Here is a 15,320-nt window from a genome sequence, read left to right as displayed (position 1 = left end):
TTAGAGAATTGGCGCCCTTCCAGACAGGCTTCAACTTCCTCCATCCAATCCTCCAAACCAATGCTATCAGGTGAGTCTTGATCACCATAAAACTTTGGGCACCTCCTTTCACGTGGAACATAAACAGTTCTGTCAATTCTGGGGGCAGAAGCAGAGGCACTAGAGGCGTGAGAGTTACTGGCAGCTTGTTTTAAAAGTTCATTTTCAGCCTGGAGTGCTCTGAACTGCTCACGCAGGGCTGCTAATTGATCCTCAGATTCACTCATATTTGAACCACTTTTTACAACCCAAGGAAGAAGTGGGATTACAGCATCTTCTGCGCCTTGGGGTGATGAACCAGCCTTGATGACCCTTTCAGTCTTCTGCACTGACTGCCGTTTAGTATTTTATCATCAAACAACAAAAAAAAGCTAAACTATGACATGTACCACACACTGACCGTTTCTCAATCCTGCCAACAACGCCAAATGTAACCTTGAGGATTGTCTAGCACACAGGGGCTTCAATTAAGGAGGCCACAACGGTCAGTGTGGGTCAATCATAACATGCCATTTATTTACAATAAATCAAATTCTAAAATAACACAGTCAATGAAGAACAAGAAGACAGACAGTCATATCACGGCTGGGGGACCAACCACCCACTGCCTAGGACACTGGGAGTAAACTAAATATCAAAAAGAAATATAAACCCAACACACTTCAAATAAAGACACCACACTAATAAAATGTGCAACCACAAACCATATCACCATCTAAAGTGAACTCCCAGCATCTCAACCACACCGGTGAATGGAGGACCCCACCAGCCGCAACACTAGAAACAAAAGAGGACACAATGTTAAAATCCTAAAAACTAAGCAAACTCTAATTTAAAATAATAAAAGACAATAAAATCAATATGGCTAAAATATAAAATACTAAATTAAAATAAACGGCAGTCAGTGCTGAGCCTAAAAGCAAAAGAAAGCACTGTTAATTTAAGTTTGTAGGACATAAAAATACGAGGTTTAAATGATGTTTTTGCATACCTCTGTATTTTAAAACAGTCAAGGTTTCAGTCCTACAAACAAATGATAGACCCACAATTAAAATCATTAAAACACAGATACCTCAGGGTGCACGAATGCACCCCTACGTTACCCTAACAATTAAAATACTACCCTGATAAAACAATTCTAAAAAACCCCAAAAGTCTCTTACCAGAGCAGAGAGTACACAGACACAGCCACACAAAGGATTTGGAGAGAGTGACTCCTGGAGTCACACCTGCAATTAATCAGCTCTCCTCAGTTCCTGTCTGTCCTCTGATTGGTCTCTGCTCTCTGCTGCTTCTCGTGACCTACTGCTACAATCATATAACTCCTATAGGACTTATGCACAGCACACTTTATCTTCTTTCCTTGTGAAGATGTCGCTGGTGATAATTTTTTTTAAATTCAGTTAACGCAGGAATTTAATTGTAAGCGGATATTGCTATATATAACTTAATTAAAAGATGTGAGTGCGTCTACCACACCCTTCAGTGTGACAGTAATGCTATGGTGCACCCTAAGTATTTTCCAATTACAGATCTAAGTCATGTTGACTCAACTGAATTTATGTGGGTGTCTGCCCGCTTTTTATAGAAACGTGTCTGTAAAAAAAACAAAAACAAAATATATATTCTTCACCTTTTACTCAACAATTCAGTTTTCTTTTCATTTACAGCATTACAAAAAGGTGTAACACTCAAGGTTCAGCCAGAAGAAATTTCTCTTGGATTTAAACTCGCCTTCATCCAAATACAATAAACTCAAACAAAATTGATAAATCTCTTCTTAAATTCCAACATCTAAATCAAATATCTGTCTCCAAACAGCACAAACTCAAAGAATCAAGTCAGTCTTCCCCATTTCCCTTCAATTTTTATTTAATATCATCGAGTTCATTTATTGGCTTTTTTTTCTGCTCCTTTCATTCAGTCAGCAGCTACAGCATCAACAGACAGATCATATAGCGCCCTCCCGTGGCGATCTGTGGGTGTGTATAGTCCATCCCACTACGCTCCTGAGGGTGTGTCTGCTCCAGAACCAGAACCTGAGCGAACAGTGCTATATTGTTGCAGTCAATATATCTTAATACATATTTACACTGACAGATGACTTCATATACCTCCAGAGAGATTATTTTGGTGTTGAGTTTGTCTACCATAAAGCCATAAAAAGATCCTGCAGCTTATTTAATGTCACCGATCATCACGTGAATCAAGTCTTTTAACTCACATCAATGTGTATACATATGATTAGGTCCAAGACCGCAAAAACAGAAAATTTATCGTCACAAATAATCATTACAATTAAATAAAATTGGTCAATGGATTAATTAGTCAGAACATAGTTGTTGAACCAGCAATCATTTGAACAAAAAGGAGTCAAAAATGCATAGAGAACAACAATGCGAGAAGTAATTTGGACTGGAAAGTCAGACACCGTTACACACAGTCTGGTCCATGCCGTTCATTAGGTTTTGTTATGACAGATCAACAGAAACTGCATGAGAAAGTGAGGTAAGAACACTGATCTCTCATCCTTCGTCTACCAGGCTAAAAAAGGACTTTCCTTATGGTCCAGTGATGCAGTATGTTGGTTGCCTTGGCACATGGTACCGTATACAGAGGGCAAGAGAAAAAACAGCCATGAGAGGCATCTCCCCAGCTTCCTTTGTGTTCATCACTTTGAGGCTGGTGTGAAGATGCGTCCCCCCTCTGGGGCTCTTCCCCATGGCGGGATCAAACCACAGTCACAGGGTACGTCACACCCGATGACTGTCAGAGCTCATCCTTCTCCATCTGCTGGAAAGCCTCCAAGTCTTCCCGCCAATCAGCCAGCAGTTCATCCACTGATTGGCTACTTGAGTCCGTGTCGCCCTCGGGCTGCTCTCTGCTGTCAGAGTCTCTCTCCTCTTTAGGCTGAGCCAAATCAGACTCTGCCTCTGCAGGACTGGCTTCCTCTTCCGGTGGACTAACGTCTTCAGCAGGACTAGTTTCTTCATCTGCACGAAGGGTTGCCTCCTGCGATGGGGTGACCTCCTCTGTAACCGATTCTTCCAGCTCCATCGTGCTCATTTGTGATTGGGTGGTCGGCTCAAAGGAGGTGGGAGTCGTGGCCTCGGTTAAACAGTCCTCCCCCGCTTCTTCTTGCACGTCCACACCTGAAAAAAGGAAGCCGGGGCATGAGACGGAGCAGCTCTTTGCAGAAAGATGTGCAGGACACACACACATATACACACACGCTTACACGCACACACAAAGCCCTTTTCCTCCTCTTCAGTCAGTAATCCATACAACATGCCTCCTGGTAGCCATTCGCGGTCAAAAATAGAACAGTTTTCATCGAGAGGCTGTCAACCATAACAGCATGATGCTGATGGTGAGTCATGTTTCCCGCAGGATAAAGTCTTTTCACATAGCTGCACAACCAAACTGAGAGTCAAGTGAGGAAAGAAATCTGGCAAAAAACCTGTATCGTGAACTTTGCACAGAAGTGGTAAGAAAAGGAAAGAAAAGTCTCCTTGATCTGTTAAGTTTCTAAAAATGTAGCTGCTGTGTTCAGGAACAGGTTTTTGCTTTTTCTCATACAGTCCAAGGAATACACCTAACTGCTGCAGTGACAACAGGCAATGACTGTAACTTCGAGGCTTGCATAATTTAGGTACAGACATGCTATCTGGTCATTATGGAGTCACGGTGGCTCTGTGGCTACAGAGGCTTCCCATAAATCACAGCATTTGTAGTCGTGCATCTCTTTCGGTGAGCACCTGTTCGGTGAGCTACAGCCTGGTTACTTATCATGATAATAGACTTTATTTAACTGAATTAGCATTATTTATGAAATATTTAGAGCAAAAATAAAGTATCACTTGGTAGAAATGGTGAAAATCTACCTGCTACATCAGCAGCCTCCTGGTTTGCTGCTACGAGAAAAAAAAGACATAAAGAGCTGTCGTGTGTGTCCTAAACTCTGAGGGGGAAAATAACATGACAGTACTGTCACCGCACTAAGCTTTTCAATCAAACACAAACACAGTCCTGTGACTAAAGGGAAGAGTGAGAAAGAGACGAGTGGAGGGATATACAAGCATTAATACAAGGAGGGAAAACAAGCATAAAGTCAAGAGGAAGGAAAAAGTACTGGTATTACAGTAGACGAAGGAAGAAGGAGAAGAAGAGAATACTTACTGTCCTCAATCAGGCTGCCAGGAAGAGGTTTACCTTTGAATATGGCTGCTGCTCATCCAAAGGGGACAGGGTTGTAAAAAAAGAAAAGAAACCAAGAAAGAGAGGAGAGGAAAGGCACTGTTACAGTCCACCACAGGGAATAGAGGGGATTTGGCAAATGGGGAAAGGAGGAAAATAATGAGGATGCAATATTGATAAGGGTGTAAATCTCCACCATGCACCATTATAACCACAGCTGGTGGGTGGCTTTGGAATGAGTCATGATCTCCGAGACTTCAAATAATGCCTGAATCCCTGCACCTCATCTTTATTTTACGAAGCTGAGCACATAATGGGACTTAGTCAGCGGGGAGACACAAGCACACAGAAGTGATGAATCTTATCAACAGAGATAAGTGGAACAAAGAGGAAAAACTCCCTAACTATCACAGAGGCATTATGTGGGAGTAATGTCACACCTCTGTCTCGGGCTTTGTCGCTCAGCAGCACCTCCACCTCCCTGTACTCCTTCAGCGCCTCCATCAGGATGTTGCCCTCTTTGTGGAAGAGGAAGAGGAGAGGCAAGGTGATATCATCTGTGTTGCGGCCGTCCCCAGCCATCTGAAACAACGGAGCCGTGTCGCTGCTGCTTCCCTCGTTGTCATCTAGAGGGACAGAAAAGGAAGCAACAGGATGACAGTCAGAGATAGAAGTCAATTTAATTGACTGACATGATATAAAGAAAAGCAATTTATCATTGAAATCCTTCTGGTCCCAACTTCTAAAATAAACGATTTTCCTATTTTTCAGTGTTTTGAACAATTGTAGTCTCAATATCTTTTGGTTTTGGACTGTTTGTCAGACAAAACAAGAAAAAGACATTAATTTCAGAAAGACCAGGTATTAACTGTTATTGGCTGATATTGTCTAGTGTATGATATAACCTATTGTAAGAGAATCTGTAACTTTAATGAGAGAAAGACTATTGTTGTCAGTCTTGATGAAGCTCTGCCTTATTACTCAGTCGTGATGTGCAGAGCCCCACTGGACAGCGCATCTTCTAGAGATAATCCATATATCACAGGATAATCTAGTCACTGAGTGGTTATCGTCCACGTCATTATCTGCTTGCACTCACCGATGACTATGCCGCCGATGGCGCCAGCCTTCTGGATATGTCGGGCCTTTTCTGCAAACATGCACTGACCCCTCTGGAGAAGAGCGATGTGGCCCTGGACATACTCGGCGTTGGTGATCTCAGAGCAGCCACTATAGGGTTCAGCCACAGTCACAAACCCTCGAACCTGCACACAGGGGGAGAGAAGACACGGAATTACTGAGACCGAAGGAACATCTTTAATATTATGTGGTATACACAGCTGTGGACTAATCCCACATGTTCTCTTGTGGTGCTCAAACCGAGAACTCATCTTTCCCTCTGTTTAAATTAGGAAAGTGTTCTGTAAGAGCAAGAGCCCTCTTAAGAATACAGAAGGAGGAGTGAGTGGCTCTCTTTGGAAAAACAAACAAGAGCACACTTAAGTGCCCCTTTGTACCCTGGCAGTTTTGGCAAAGCTGCAAAACCCACTCACCCCTGTGGAACTTTTGGACAGGTCTGTGCCAAACTGTGCTGGGCCGGCGGTCAGCACCACTCTGCCAAAGAATGGATGTGAGACGATTTGAATGGCCCTGGGAGGCAGCTGCTCCTTCTGCTGCTGGCTGGATAGCTCCATCATCTCCTGCATGAAACGTACGCCGTCCTCTGCTGCTACTGCACTCACCGCCTAGGTGTGTGTGTGGCAGAGGGAGGGGAGAATTAGACAATCTCTTTTTTTTTTATGACAACTAGCCAATTACAAAAACAAGATGTTAAATTGTTGTACCTGTGTTGCATGTTGGACCAGCTGCACTCTGCCATCTTTTAGGTGGATGAGACTGACTCCCATCCTCCTCAACAGCTCTAAATGTTCAGGGTTGTTTGCCATGAAGTCCTGCGCCCTAAGTGGAGGACGACCCATACCAGGTTCCCTGAAAGTTGGCAGAAGAGGGTGAAGACCATTAAGTAAAAAAAAAAAAAGACTTTAGGGAGAGCACATAAATAATAAAATTATGTGTTTATATATACCTGTGTGGAGCAGGACGAGGGCAGCTCTTGTCCACAGCACTACGGATTGGTTCTCTCAGGTTACGAGGGAAGGCGGGGTCCGGAAACAGGAGACGGGTGTTAGGGCAGGTCCAGTCAAAGTTAGAGTCGTCCAGCTCCTCCTCTGACTGAAGTACATGTGTGACAGGTTTTGTTATTTACGGCAGTGCATGTAAGCTTTCATCTATATGTCAGACTTGAATGATAATTGTATCATTTCAATTACCGTTCTATTTGAGGAGACTGATGAGGAGTGAGGGGCTGCGGAAAGAGACAGAGGCAGCAGGTGTGCCTCGGTTGTGAAGACATAGTCCTCCACGTCAAAAGGTAGATCCTCTGCGTCCGCAAACAACAGGAACAGGTATTTGAACATCTCAGCAAGGAAGAACGAGTCCATTCTGAGAAGAAGAAAAGAGGTGTCAGACAAAGAGGTCACTGTTGAAACAGTATCTGTATATTCATTACATTATCAATATAGGAATCACTAAGTACAGCCTGACCTAAGAGCAGGAGGATGATATTTCTATTTTTATTATCATTATTATTATCTATTAGGTATTGTAGACAAACCTTTAGGCATTTTGGAAGATAAGCTGCATTTTTGTTTATTTGACCCAAATTCTTTTTGATTTGTGTATAAAGTCACAAAACGTACTAGTTTTTGATTTAATTATGGACCAAATTGCTGTGATGGCATGAACTTCACTTGTGTTATGAACTGTTGTCTCATCAAGTTTTTCTTGATGAAATTTAAAGTTAAACACAGCTTTTTATAATTGTAATTTTTAAAATGTTGTTGCGTTACTGTAAATTGTTTGGTTTCACAATTTAGCCTGTTCAATAACAAAATTAAAACCTTGGGCCTTAAACGTCAATATCAGTCTTAGAAATTCTGTTTTAATTGGCCTCAATTACTAACACAAAGATTGTTTAAATATGTTGTTTTGTATCCAATGATTGTTTAAGTAACTGTTTGACTATTCCTTCCTTCCACTTCATGTATTACTAGGGTATATACAGCTGATAGTACAGTATGTAATGCCTGTCTAAAATGGTGTCTAGATTTGCTGTTTAAAAGTATATCTTCATATAAATCATTGGAAAATGTTCTTCTATATTCTCACCGGTCCTCGTGGCTCCCAGTGCGCACGTCCTTCATTGCAGCAAAGCCGCAGGGAACACGAGCAAAGCGATTGAGGTTGTCCAGGATTGTGCGACCTGCCTCCAGGTAGTAAGGGTCTCCTGTGGCCTGGGAGAAGGAGAGAACAGTAGTGTGGTCACTACAGGGGACATTAACTGGGCTACAGTGGAATCTGCTCAGACTCAAAGATGTAATTCTCAGTGTTTTACCTATCATCCTTTGTTATAATGACACCATAAAGCCAGAGGCAGCAGATTATTATGTGATGATTATGAGCACAAATTAGTGGTCTGCATGCTGGAGACAGCTCAGAGGGCCAGAAATGCAGGTAGTGTCTCCAAAGCTTTGTGAGTGAGGACTGATGCACTTTTTTTTACAGTGTTTACTCAAACATCAGAAACTTGACATCGAGCAGAAAGCTGACAACATTTAACATAAACTGGTGCATGATAAGAGACGCTTACCTCGCCACCGTGGCAATGAAAAGAGCACACCTGCATTGCTGAATGTCAAGCTTCCTTGATAAATTACCTTGTAAAGAAAATAGGTGCTCTCTGCAAACTCAGGCCTCAGGGGGTGTTGGGCCCAATGTACCCTGAAATCAGTAGTGAAGGCCTGGGGACAGACGGGGAAGGACGAAAAGGGTCAGAGCACCATTCAGAGCATTGTAATTAAAACAGACCAACCGAGCTAAAGTGTAGCTGCGTTGCATGAAATCCAGGATGCTTCAATTCAAACCACCTTTAGCCAGCAATATGTGATAATTAGACTCTAATTCGGTGACATCAAGTATTCTTTGTGGCGCAGACAGAGTATGAGATGTTTAAGTCAGACACACAGAGAGACAGAATACCTCCGGGAGGAAGTTGTGTTTCTTGGTCACTTGGTACAACATCTCATGAGTCTCGATCGCAGGACGGATATCTCCCTTCAATACCTGGGACATGCACAATGCATACAACATTACTGACATGTCACAAGACTCTATCAAGACAGTAAAAGGCTCATTTCACATGATCCAGTCTGACCTGAAGTCCAGGGAAGAAGGCCAGCAGAGAGTCCATCCAGGTGCGAGCGGGAAGTAGAGGTTTGTGGATGTGGACATCCAGCAGCAGAGGAGGCTGGCTAATGTACTTCATTATAGATGCATAGTGCTGCATGGGACAAACATGTAGTGGTACTGAGTATGATGGGTAACACGTTACTTGAATAGGTATTCATAAGATTGACATAACACTGTCATAACCATGACATAACAGCTGTCATAAACATCAATGAATACTTATGACAGCTGTTGTTAAGTGTCATTCGGTAAGTTATGTCACTTTTAATGCAAAGTTGACATTGTTTGAGATGTCCTTGTTATGAGAACTTGACATAAGTTTGGCAATTAGGTCTGCTATGACAGTTTAAATTGTCTCTTATGTCAAGTTCTCATAACAAGGACATCTCAAACAATGTCAACTTTGCATCAAAAGTGACATAACTTACCGAATGACACTTAACGACAGCTGTCATAAGTATTCATTGATGTTTATGACAGCTGTTATGTAATGGTTATGACAGTGTTATGTCAATCTTATGAATACCTATTCAAGTAAAGTGTTACCGTATGATGTTTAAAAAAATATCTAAATGCCAACTTGTGTGCTGGAGGAGTACACAGAATCCTGACATGCACAAATGGAAAACCAGAAGGCTGGTTTAGGTCAGAGAAACGCCTCGGACAAAATGCTATTATGAAGACAGAGAGAGGCATCAAATTACTCTGGCAAGTGTGTGTGTGTGTGTGTGTGTGTGTGTGTGTGTGTGTGTGTGTGTGTGTGTGTGTGTGTGTGTGTGTGTGTGTGTGTGTGTGTGTGTGTGTGTGTGTGTGTGTGTGTGTGTGTGTGTCCTCACAATATTGAACCGCTGCAAAAACAGGTCATCTCCCAAGAGGATGTAGGCCTTCAGTAGGTATTCATAGTATGAGTCAATTCCCGCTCCGACTCCACTGTCTGGACAGACACAATCACACTTTACATCACTTTATACGACGATAAAAATCAGGTGATTAACAAATGCTGCAGTGTTTTCACCCTCTCGCTCCCTGCAAAGCCAAATCCTCTCCCACAGAGACAGAGGGATTGTAGCTGTACTCTTAATTTTCACTTCCCCGGTGTCCTTGTCTCCTCATCAATCCAGCCTCCTCCCCCATTCCTCCACCTCTCTGTCTTTCATCCCTCTCTCACCTCTTCATCTCCCCTGCTTTTCTTTCACTGCCTCCTCCCACTGCTCACTCACTCATGTCATTCTACCTCCCTCTTTCATCCTCCTCAGGCCCTATCAGGCCTCTTTCCCTCACCTCTTCGCACCCACTCTCCAGAGTGGATGTTGATGGTAGTTCCCACCAGATTGCTGTTCCTCTGTCTTTTCTCCCACAGAAAGTCCAGGGCTCTCCGGGCATGGGCCTGTGTGAATTAGAGGAAGGGTGCATCATTGATTAAAAAAAAAGGTAAAAATCGATCTGCAGTAGCTGTACTTTGTTAGAATGATTACAGTGAGTGACTCAGTGCTTATTCAGTAGTTTGATGCTGCCAGGAAATGAACCAGTCCCAAAGTCTAATAAGTTCACACAGCAAAATATCTAACTTTTAGCAAATACCGTAAAATGTCTAACTTTCTAGTAAATAACTGGAGTAAAAGAAGACAAAGGCAAAAAATATTCACAAATGCCTAGTTATTGCAATGCATTTGTGACTCCAGACATGTAAGGGAAGTCTCAAAAAACCCATATCAAAGTTCAGGTTCAACAAACTACAAGCAGTTTGTAAATGCAGAGCAGTTTGTATATAAATGGAACAACAATTTATAAAATGAAATACCTATATGTAAGTTCCCATTATGCACATTTTAAACAACTAATATTTGTGTGTGCATGGGGAATTTTGGTGAATTATTGTATGTGTAGATTAACTTCTATGGAATGACAATTTGTTTTTGTGCAAAAATGTCTTATGTCTTACAGTATAGCCGTTATATGCATTTGTAAATCCTTCTGTGTGCATTTATTGATCTTGATCTGATCAGACTCCACATTAAGAGGCATTTATCACAGAATGCATGGCAGATATTTAACAATATGAAAACTAAATATGTAAATAAATGCAGCAATGGCTGAATTCCATGTTGCTGCTTCAGGTAAAATGCTGACCCAACTAACGAAGATCTTATAAGACATGGATAAGACAAAACATTGGCAAGGCTACATATTTTCACAGTTATTTAGGGAGAACACCAGGGTGTCAGATGATACAGCATGAGCACAAAGAAATAAAGAGAAGGAAAACAAAAGATAACGCCTCTGGCCACAGCTGTCATGGCACAGAGCAATAACAAAATAACAAACTGTGACCTGGATTGCAGATAAAGGAAGCGATAAGCCACTTGTAGGATGGGTTTGTTCAGAGCTGATACATGTCTGTTCAAACAGCCAATGGCAACAACTTAACAGCTCTTTGACGGTGGTGAGAGGTAAATATGTTTAGGTGTCAGCACAGCAACTATTTGCAAGCACAACAAGGAGTTAATCTTTTTGTAATGGAACAGTTTTAGATAATGAAAACATAATTAAAATTAAAATATCTTATTCTTACCAAAATGACTATTTCACTGTTTCAGACATGTTGACTAAGATAGATTGCCTCTGTATGATATCAGGATGAATGTGTTCCCATTGTTGCAATGAGGTAAATGATCAACTACAACACATTAATGTAGGCATTGGAAGATTTGATTATGTGATGTATCACCTCAAACACAGGATCTCCAGTGAAGCGACTTAAGGCAGCAAACTCCAGGATGATGGTTCCTGCACACGCAGTGCAAGTGTCTGTTTCTGTGCCTGTTCTTGTCTCAGGACCCCTGACACCGTGTTTCAAGTTCACCTGTCAAGCAGGAAAAAATAAAACATAAAAAAAAAAAAAAATGAAAATCCGTTTATAGACACACATTTGGTTTGCAAGAGATTGTGCATGAAAACTAGTCAGCCGTGAAAACGTCTGCGTCCGAAAGCTGTGACAGCTGCGAGCAGAGCAGTGGAGCAGAAAATGGAAATATGTAGCCATGATCTGAAAGGATGCTGCGAGCAAAACTAGATAACAATTTGTCACACTGCAGCACAGGAAGTGTGAGTATAATAAACTCCAAATGTCTTTTAATGGGGCATATGTGACAGGAAATATTCAATAACAACTTTGATAAAACTGAATATTGTGGTGAGTAATATGTTTCTACTTTTTTCAACAGTAGTCCAGGAAACACTTTGCAACAGACTTTGGTCTTCACTGACTCTTATAACTAAGCAAGTGCTACAGCTACACAGGTTTTATAATTTCAGGTAAAGGAATCATTACTAGTTTCCTATCAAGAGAATAGTTTTCATTTAAGGATTACCCAATAAAGTATTCTACATATATTGAAAGTATATATTGCATATATTAGCAATACAGCCCTACCTTTGGAAAGAAAATCACAAGGCCAATATAAATCAGGAGGCTGGACTAATTAGACAGTATATTAAATATCCGTGTGTCTGTCTCACCCGGGGGTAAGGCAGGCCACTGCTGGTGTTGAAGGCCGGCAGCAGGCGGAGACCCAGGTCTTTGGCCATGTGCAGGAGCTCGTCCTGATACCACTGCATGTGCTGACCTCCCTCCTTCAGCATCACAGCCATGGAGTGGCCTCCTAACAGACCTCTGAACACACACACACACACAAACAGCAATGAGGAATCAACAGAAACATAATCCACTGATTTTTTCTGTCCTTTGGCTGTTCTGTTTATCAGATTAAATAAATATAGTTGTGTTGTGCGACAGTCATATTCAGTCTTACCCAAGGACTCGAATGTTGGTTTCAAAAACTGACACTACGATGTCATTGTCCAGCCTCACGTCTGACAGCACTCTCCTCACTGCAGCCTCAAACTCCGTCGTCTTATTCAAAAGCTGGTGATGAGAAATAGAACATGATCATAAAAATGAGGCTCAATTATGCACCATTTCACAGTCTAAAAGTGGAATAAAATACATTGGGCGCTGTTCACAAAACTGCTCCCAGAAATGTTTAATTACAGCCCTTGTTAATTTTTAACTAGTAACACGGACATTTATCTCTATAAAAGGCTCACACAGACAAAATATCATCATTATGATTAAAAAGATCGTTTTGCCATAGAATGTGCATACCACTCACTTGTTAAAGGCTTTTACATGCAGTCTTAAATTACCTACAAAAGAACTACTGTGAAACAGCCAAGTGTCAGAACCACACAAAGCTGATACTCACCACCAGAGTATCCAGAGTATCGATGAGGGTCAGAGAAAACCTTGCAGGGACAGATAATAGCACAAGTGAGAAAAGAGCTTGATCAGATGTGTGTGTGTGTGTGTGTTGTTTTGACCCACATTATTCATCTAATTAATCTCAGTGTCAGTGTAGTTATGGCACTCACTTTCCCAATGCGTCGTCTATGTCACCTCGACTGGGTTCAAGCCCTCGTACTCTTCCTCTACACGTTAGAGGCATCAGCTCATCTGCTGGATATGCATGGTCCTAAGACACACAAACAAACTCATTTTAGTCACTCACTCTTTATATTTCAGTAGCTAACTGATTAGACCTCAGTCATCTTAAAATATAGATGATTGTGAGTTATCCCAACATGTAAGCACTTTCAAAGCCGGATTAAATATTTATTGGGACTGATATCTGAAAAATCAACCAAAACATCAGTTAAGTGTTGTTATTGTTCCATATTTACAGATTACCAAAAATAATGTGACATATTATATACCGGTATGTATGTATTTATGACATACTTATTTTAAAGCACATCAAAGCACTTACCATGTAGTTCTGATATGCATGGTCAAACATCTCAACCACTTGGTTCCTTAGGTGGAGAGACAGAAATCAGACACCAGTCACCATGTGTTAACATCTCCTCACGTCATATACTCCAAAAGTGCTGGGAGATGTCCTCAACTCACCTCAACCTCTGCTTCTCCTCCCGTGACATGGCCTGTCCAAGGCTGCACGATGCTCCAAACAGCGCCAGTAAGAACAGTACAGGTGCCATTGTTGTAGATGGGCAAGATCGCAGTATCGCAATATGCATACAACTACAGTCCGGCTCTGAGCAAATATCTAGTCATCACTACTGTGCTGCTGACCGAGCAAAGTCATATAACAAAAGCACTCCAAAGAAACATACACCGACCTACACCATCCCATTTATGTTATATCTCATCATCAGTGATTACAAATAGCCACACGAGAAAACCCTTGTGTGTTCCTCAAACTTTCCCACCGAGACTCCATCTGTCTTCCTCTCCAAAAACAAGGCTGTGAGTCCAGGAGTGACCTTTTGTGGGAATGTTATTTTACGTACCGGTAATTAGATAGATCTGGGAAATGCATCAGACAATAGCTGCCGTGCAAAAGTCGCTCCAAGTGCTGCCAGCGGGTTGCTCTATCACACCTGTTTGCTTTCCAGGCTGTCACCCGGACCTGCTGTAAACAGGACGTGTGACACGTTGACAGGTAAACCACTAACGTGACATGTAACAGTTAGCTCTGCCTCAAAGCAAACTCGTTACGTCAAATTAATCACGCGAACTAATTATGAAGATGTAATACTCTACGTTACAGGTGCGGTCGTTCGGGAACAGTATTATTGTCATCTTCAATATATAACCGAAGTAATCAGCGCTTCCTGCCTTCTTTGTTCTTACTGTATTTATAAACTCAGTGCTCGGATCGTTTACTTACTTCACCGACTCTACTGCCAACTAAAATTAAAGTCAAGCCATCAGCCCTGGGAGGCTCCCGGTCACACCAGCTCCGACTCTCAGTGTGGTGTGTCTGTGGTGAAGCTTTATAGATAAATAAAAAAAAGTTAATTATTTTCCTCCCGTTGATAATTTTCCTCCGTCCTCTTAGTCAAGACAAGAAGCCGAGCACTTGTCAGGGCTTTAACCGACCAGTTAGCCGGCTATGCTAACTAGCCGAGTCGGTGCCTCCGGACAGACGGAGAACACGAAAAGAAATTGACAAAAAACACGTCCATTGTTGAGCAGAGGACCTGGTCGAGCTGTGTTGTCTGTCGTTCGGGGTGTAAAGTAGATAATTTCGCCGGAAGCTAGTATTTCGCCAAGGTTGCTAGCCTCGAAAAACCGGATGCTATCTACGATGAAAAACGTCAACTACATCCGCTTCCTGGATAAGCGAGTGTTTACGTCCTGAGTTTAGTCTGTCAGGCATCAATTTGCCATCCCTTTCTCTGGGATGTGCATATGTAACTTTATCAATGGCCATAATCCTACTATAATAAACATATCACATAGCAACAAGAACGACTAATAGCTATACAGCTTTTTAAGAAACCACTGATCCACTCGAAGGAAGAGTTGCCTGAAAGTACAAACTCGGAAAACAAAAACCTTGAGGACCGTCTCTCTACGTACTAAACAACCGCCCAACCGCCCCCATTCTCACAGGTGTTGCCTTCCGGAGCTGCTCGGAAAAAAATGTGTTTCGTAGCCTCTTGTGAGTGTTTTACAGCGAATTTTACAGCAACACCACCACAGTTATAATTATTCACATGAATTCCTAAAAAATAACAGGAGTTAAACCATATTTCAATGTCCCCTGTTTTAGACTACGGTATGTGAGTTTGCCACCGTAGAAAATGAAATATCCCGACAACAAAAATGCAGCGTATAATGTCTTGTAAATGAAACAAAACACAAAAGTAAAGAATAATTCTAAATAAATCGCAAAACTATTAAAAACACT

At 41.8% G+C, this 15,320-nt stretch overlaps 2 protein-coding genes across 3 annotated transcripts in view; both read right to left on the bottom strand.

Annotated features, from left to right (window-relative positions):
- LOC310985019 (uncharacterized protein C1orf21 homolog) overlaps positions 1–1,377 on the bottom strand; it is a 35,922-nt gene extending 34,545 nt beyond the window's left edge. For both annotated transcript variants that reach the window (XM_083970434.1, XM_083970433.1), the window contains exon 1: positions 1,363–1,377. The gene's annotated coding sequence lies outside the window, so the exon portion shown is untranslated. The remainder of the gene's footprint in view (positions 1–1,362) is intronic.
- A 334-nt stretch (positions 1,378–1,711) lies between these two features.
- edem3 (ER degradation enhancer, mannosidase alpha-like 3) lies at positions 1,712–15,209 on the bottom strand. Its single transcript, XM_083970421.1, has 20 exons — positions 13,514–15,209; positions 13,371–13,416; positions 12,976–13,076; positions 12,810–12,849; positions 12,357–12,469; positions 12,064–12,217; positions 11,273–11,407; positions 9,826–9,931; positions 9,381–9,478; positions 8,510–8,635; positions 8,335–8,418; positions 8,013–8,096; positions 7,465–7,589; positions 6,567–6,738; positions 6,323–6,468; positions 6,081–6,225; positions 5,790–5,981; positions 5,336–5,501; positions 4,677–4,862; positions 1,712–3,191 (listed from the first exon to the last, which is right to left on the bottom strand). Exons 1-20 carry the CDS (start codon positions 13,639–13,641, stop codon positions 2,809–2,811), a joined length of 2,730 nt encoding a protein of 909 aa, XP_083826547.1. The 5' UTR covers positions 13,642–15,209; the 3' UTR covers positions 1,712–2,808.
- Positions 15,210–15,320: the final 111 nt, after the last annotated feature.

This window comes from Trachurus trachurus (genome assembly GCF_905171665.1).
Source record: "Trachurus trachurus genome assembly, chromosome: 4".
Lineage (NCBI taxonomy): Eukaryota > Metazoa > Chordata > Actinopteri > Carangiformes > Carangidae > Trachurus > Trachurus trachurus.
Note: the sequence above shows the minus strand (reverse complement) of the source record. Positions and strands in the feature narration are given on the sequence as shown.

What these genes read in the sequence shown, in the direction of transcription:
- edem3 (XM_083970421.1), bottom strand. Translation starts at nt 13,641, where the DNA reads ATGCATATTGCGATACTGCGATCTTGCCCATCTACAACAATGGCACCT. An exon ending in TTTTGCAGCGGTTCAATATT is followed by an intron (nt 8,636 to 9,380) that starts GTGAGGACACAC and finishes TGTCCCATGCAG; the next exon opens with CACTATGCATCTATAATGAA. An exon ending in CGACAAAGCCCGAGACAGAG is followed by an intron (nt 3,192 to 4,676) that starts GTGTGACATTAC and finishes TCCTTTTTTCAG; the next exon opens with GTGTGGACGTGCAAGAAGAA.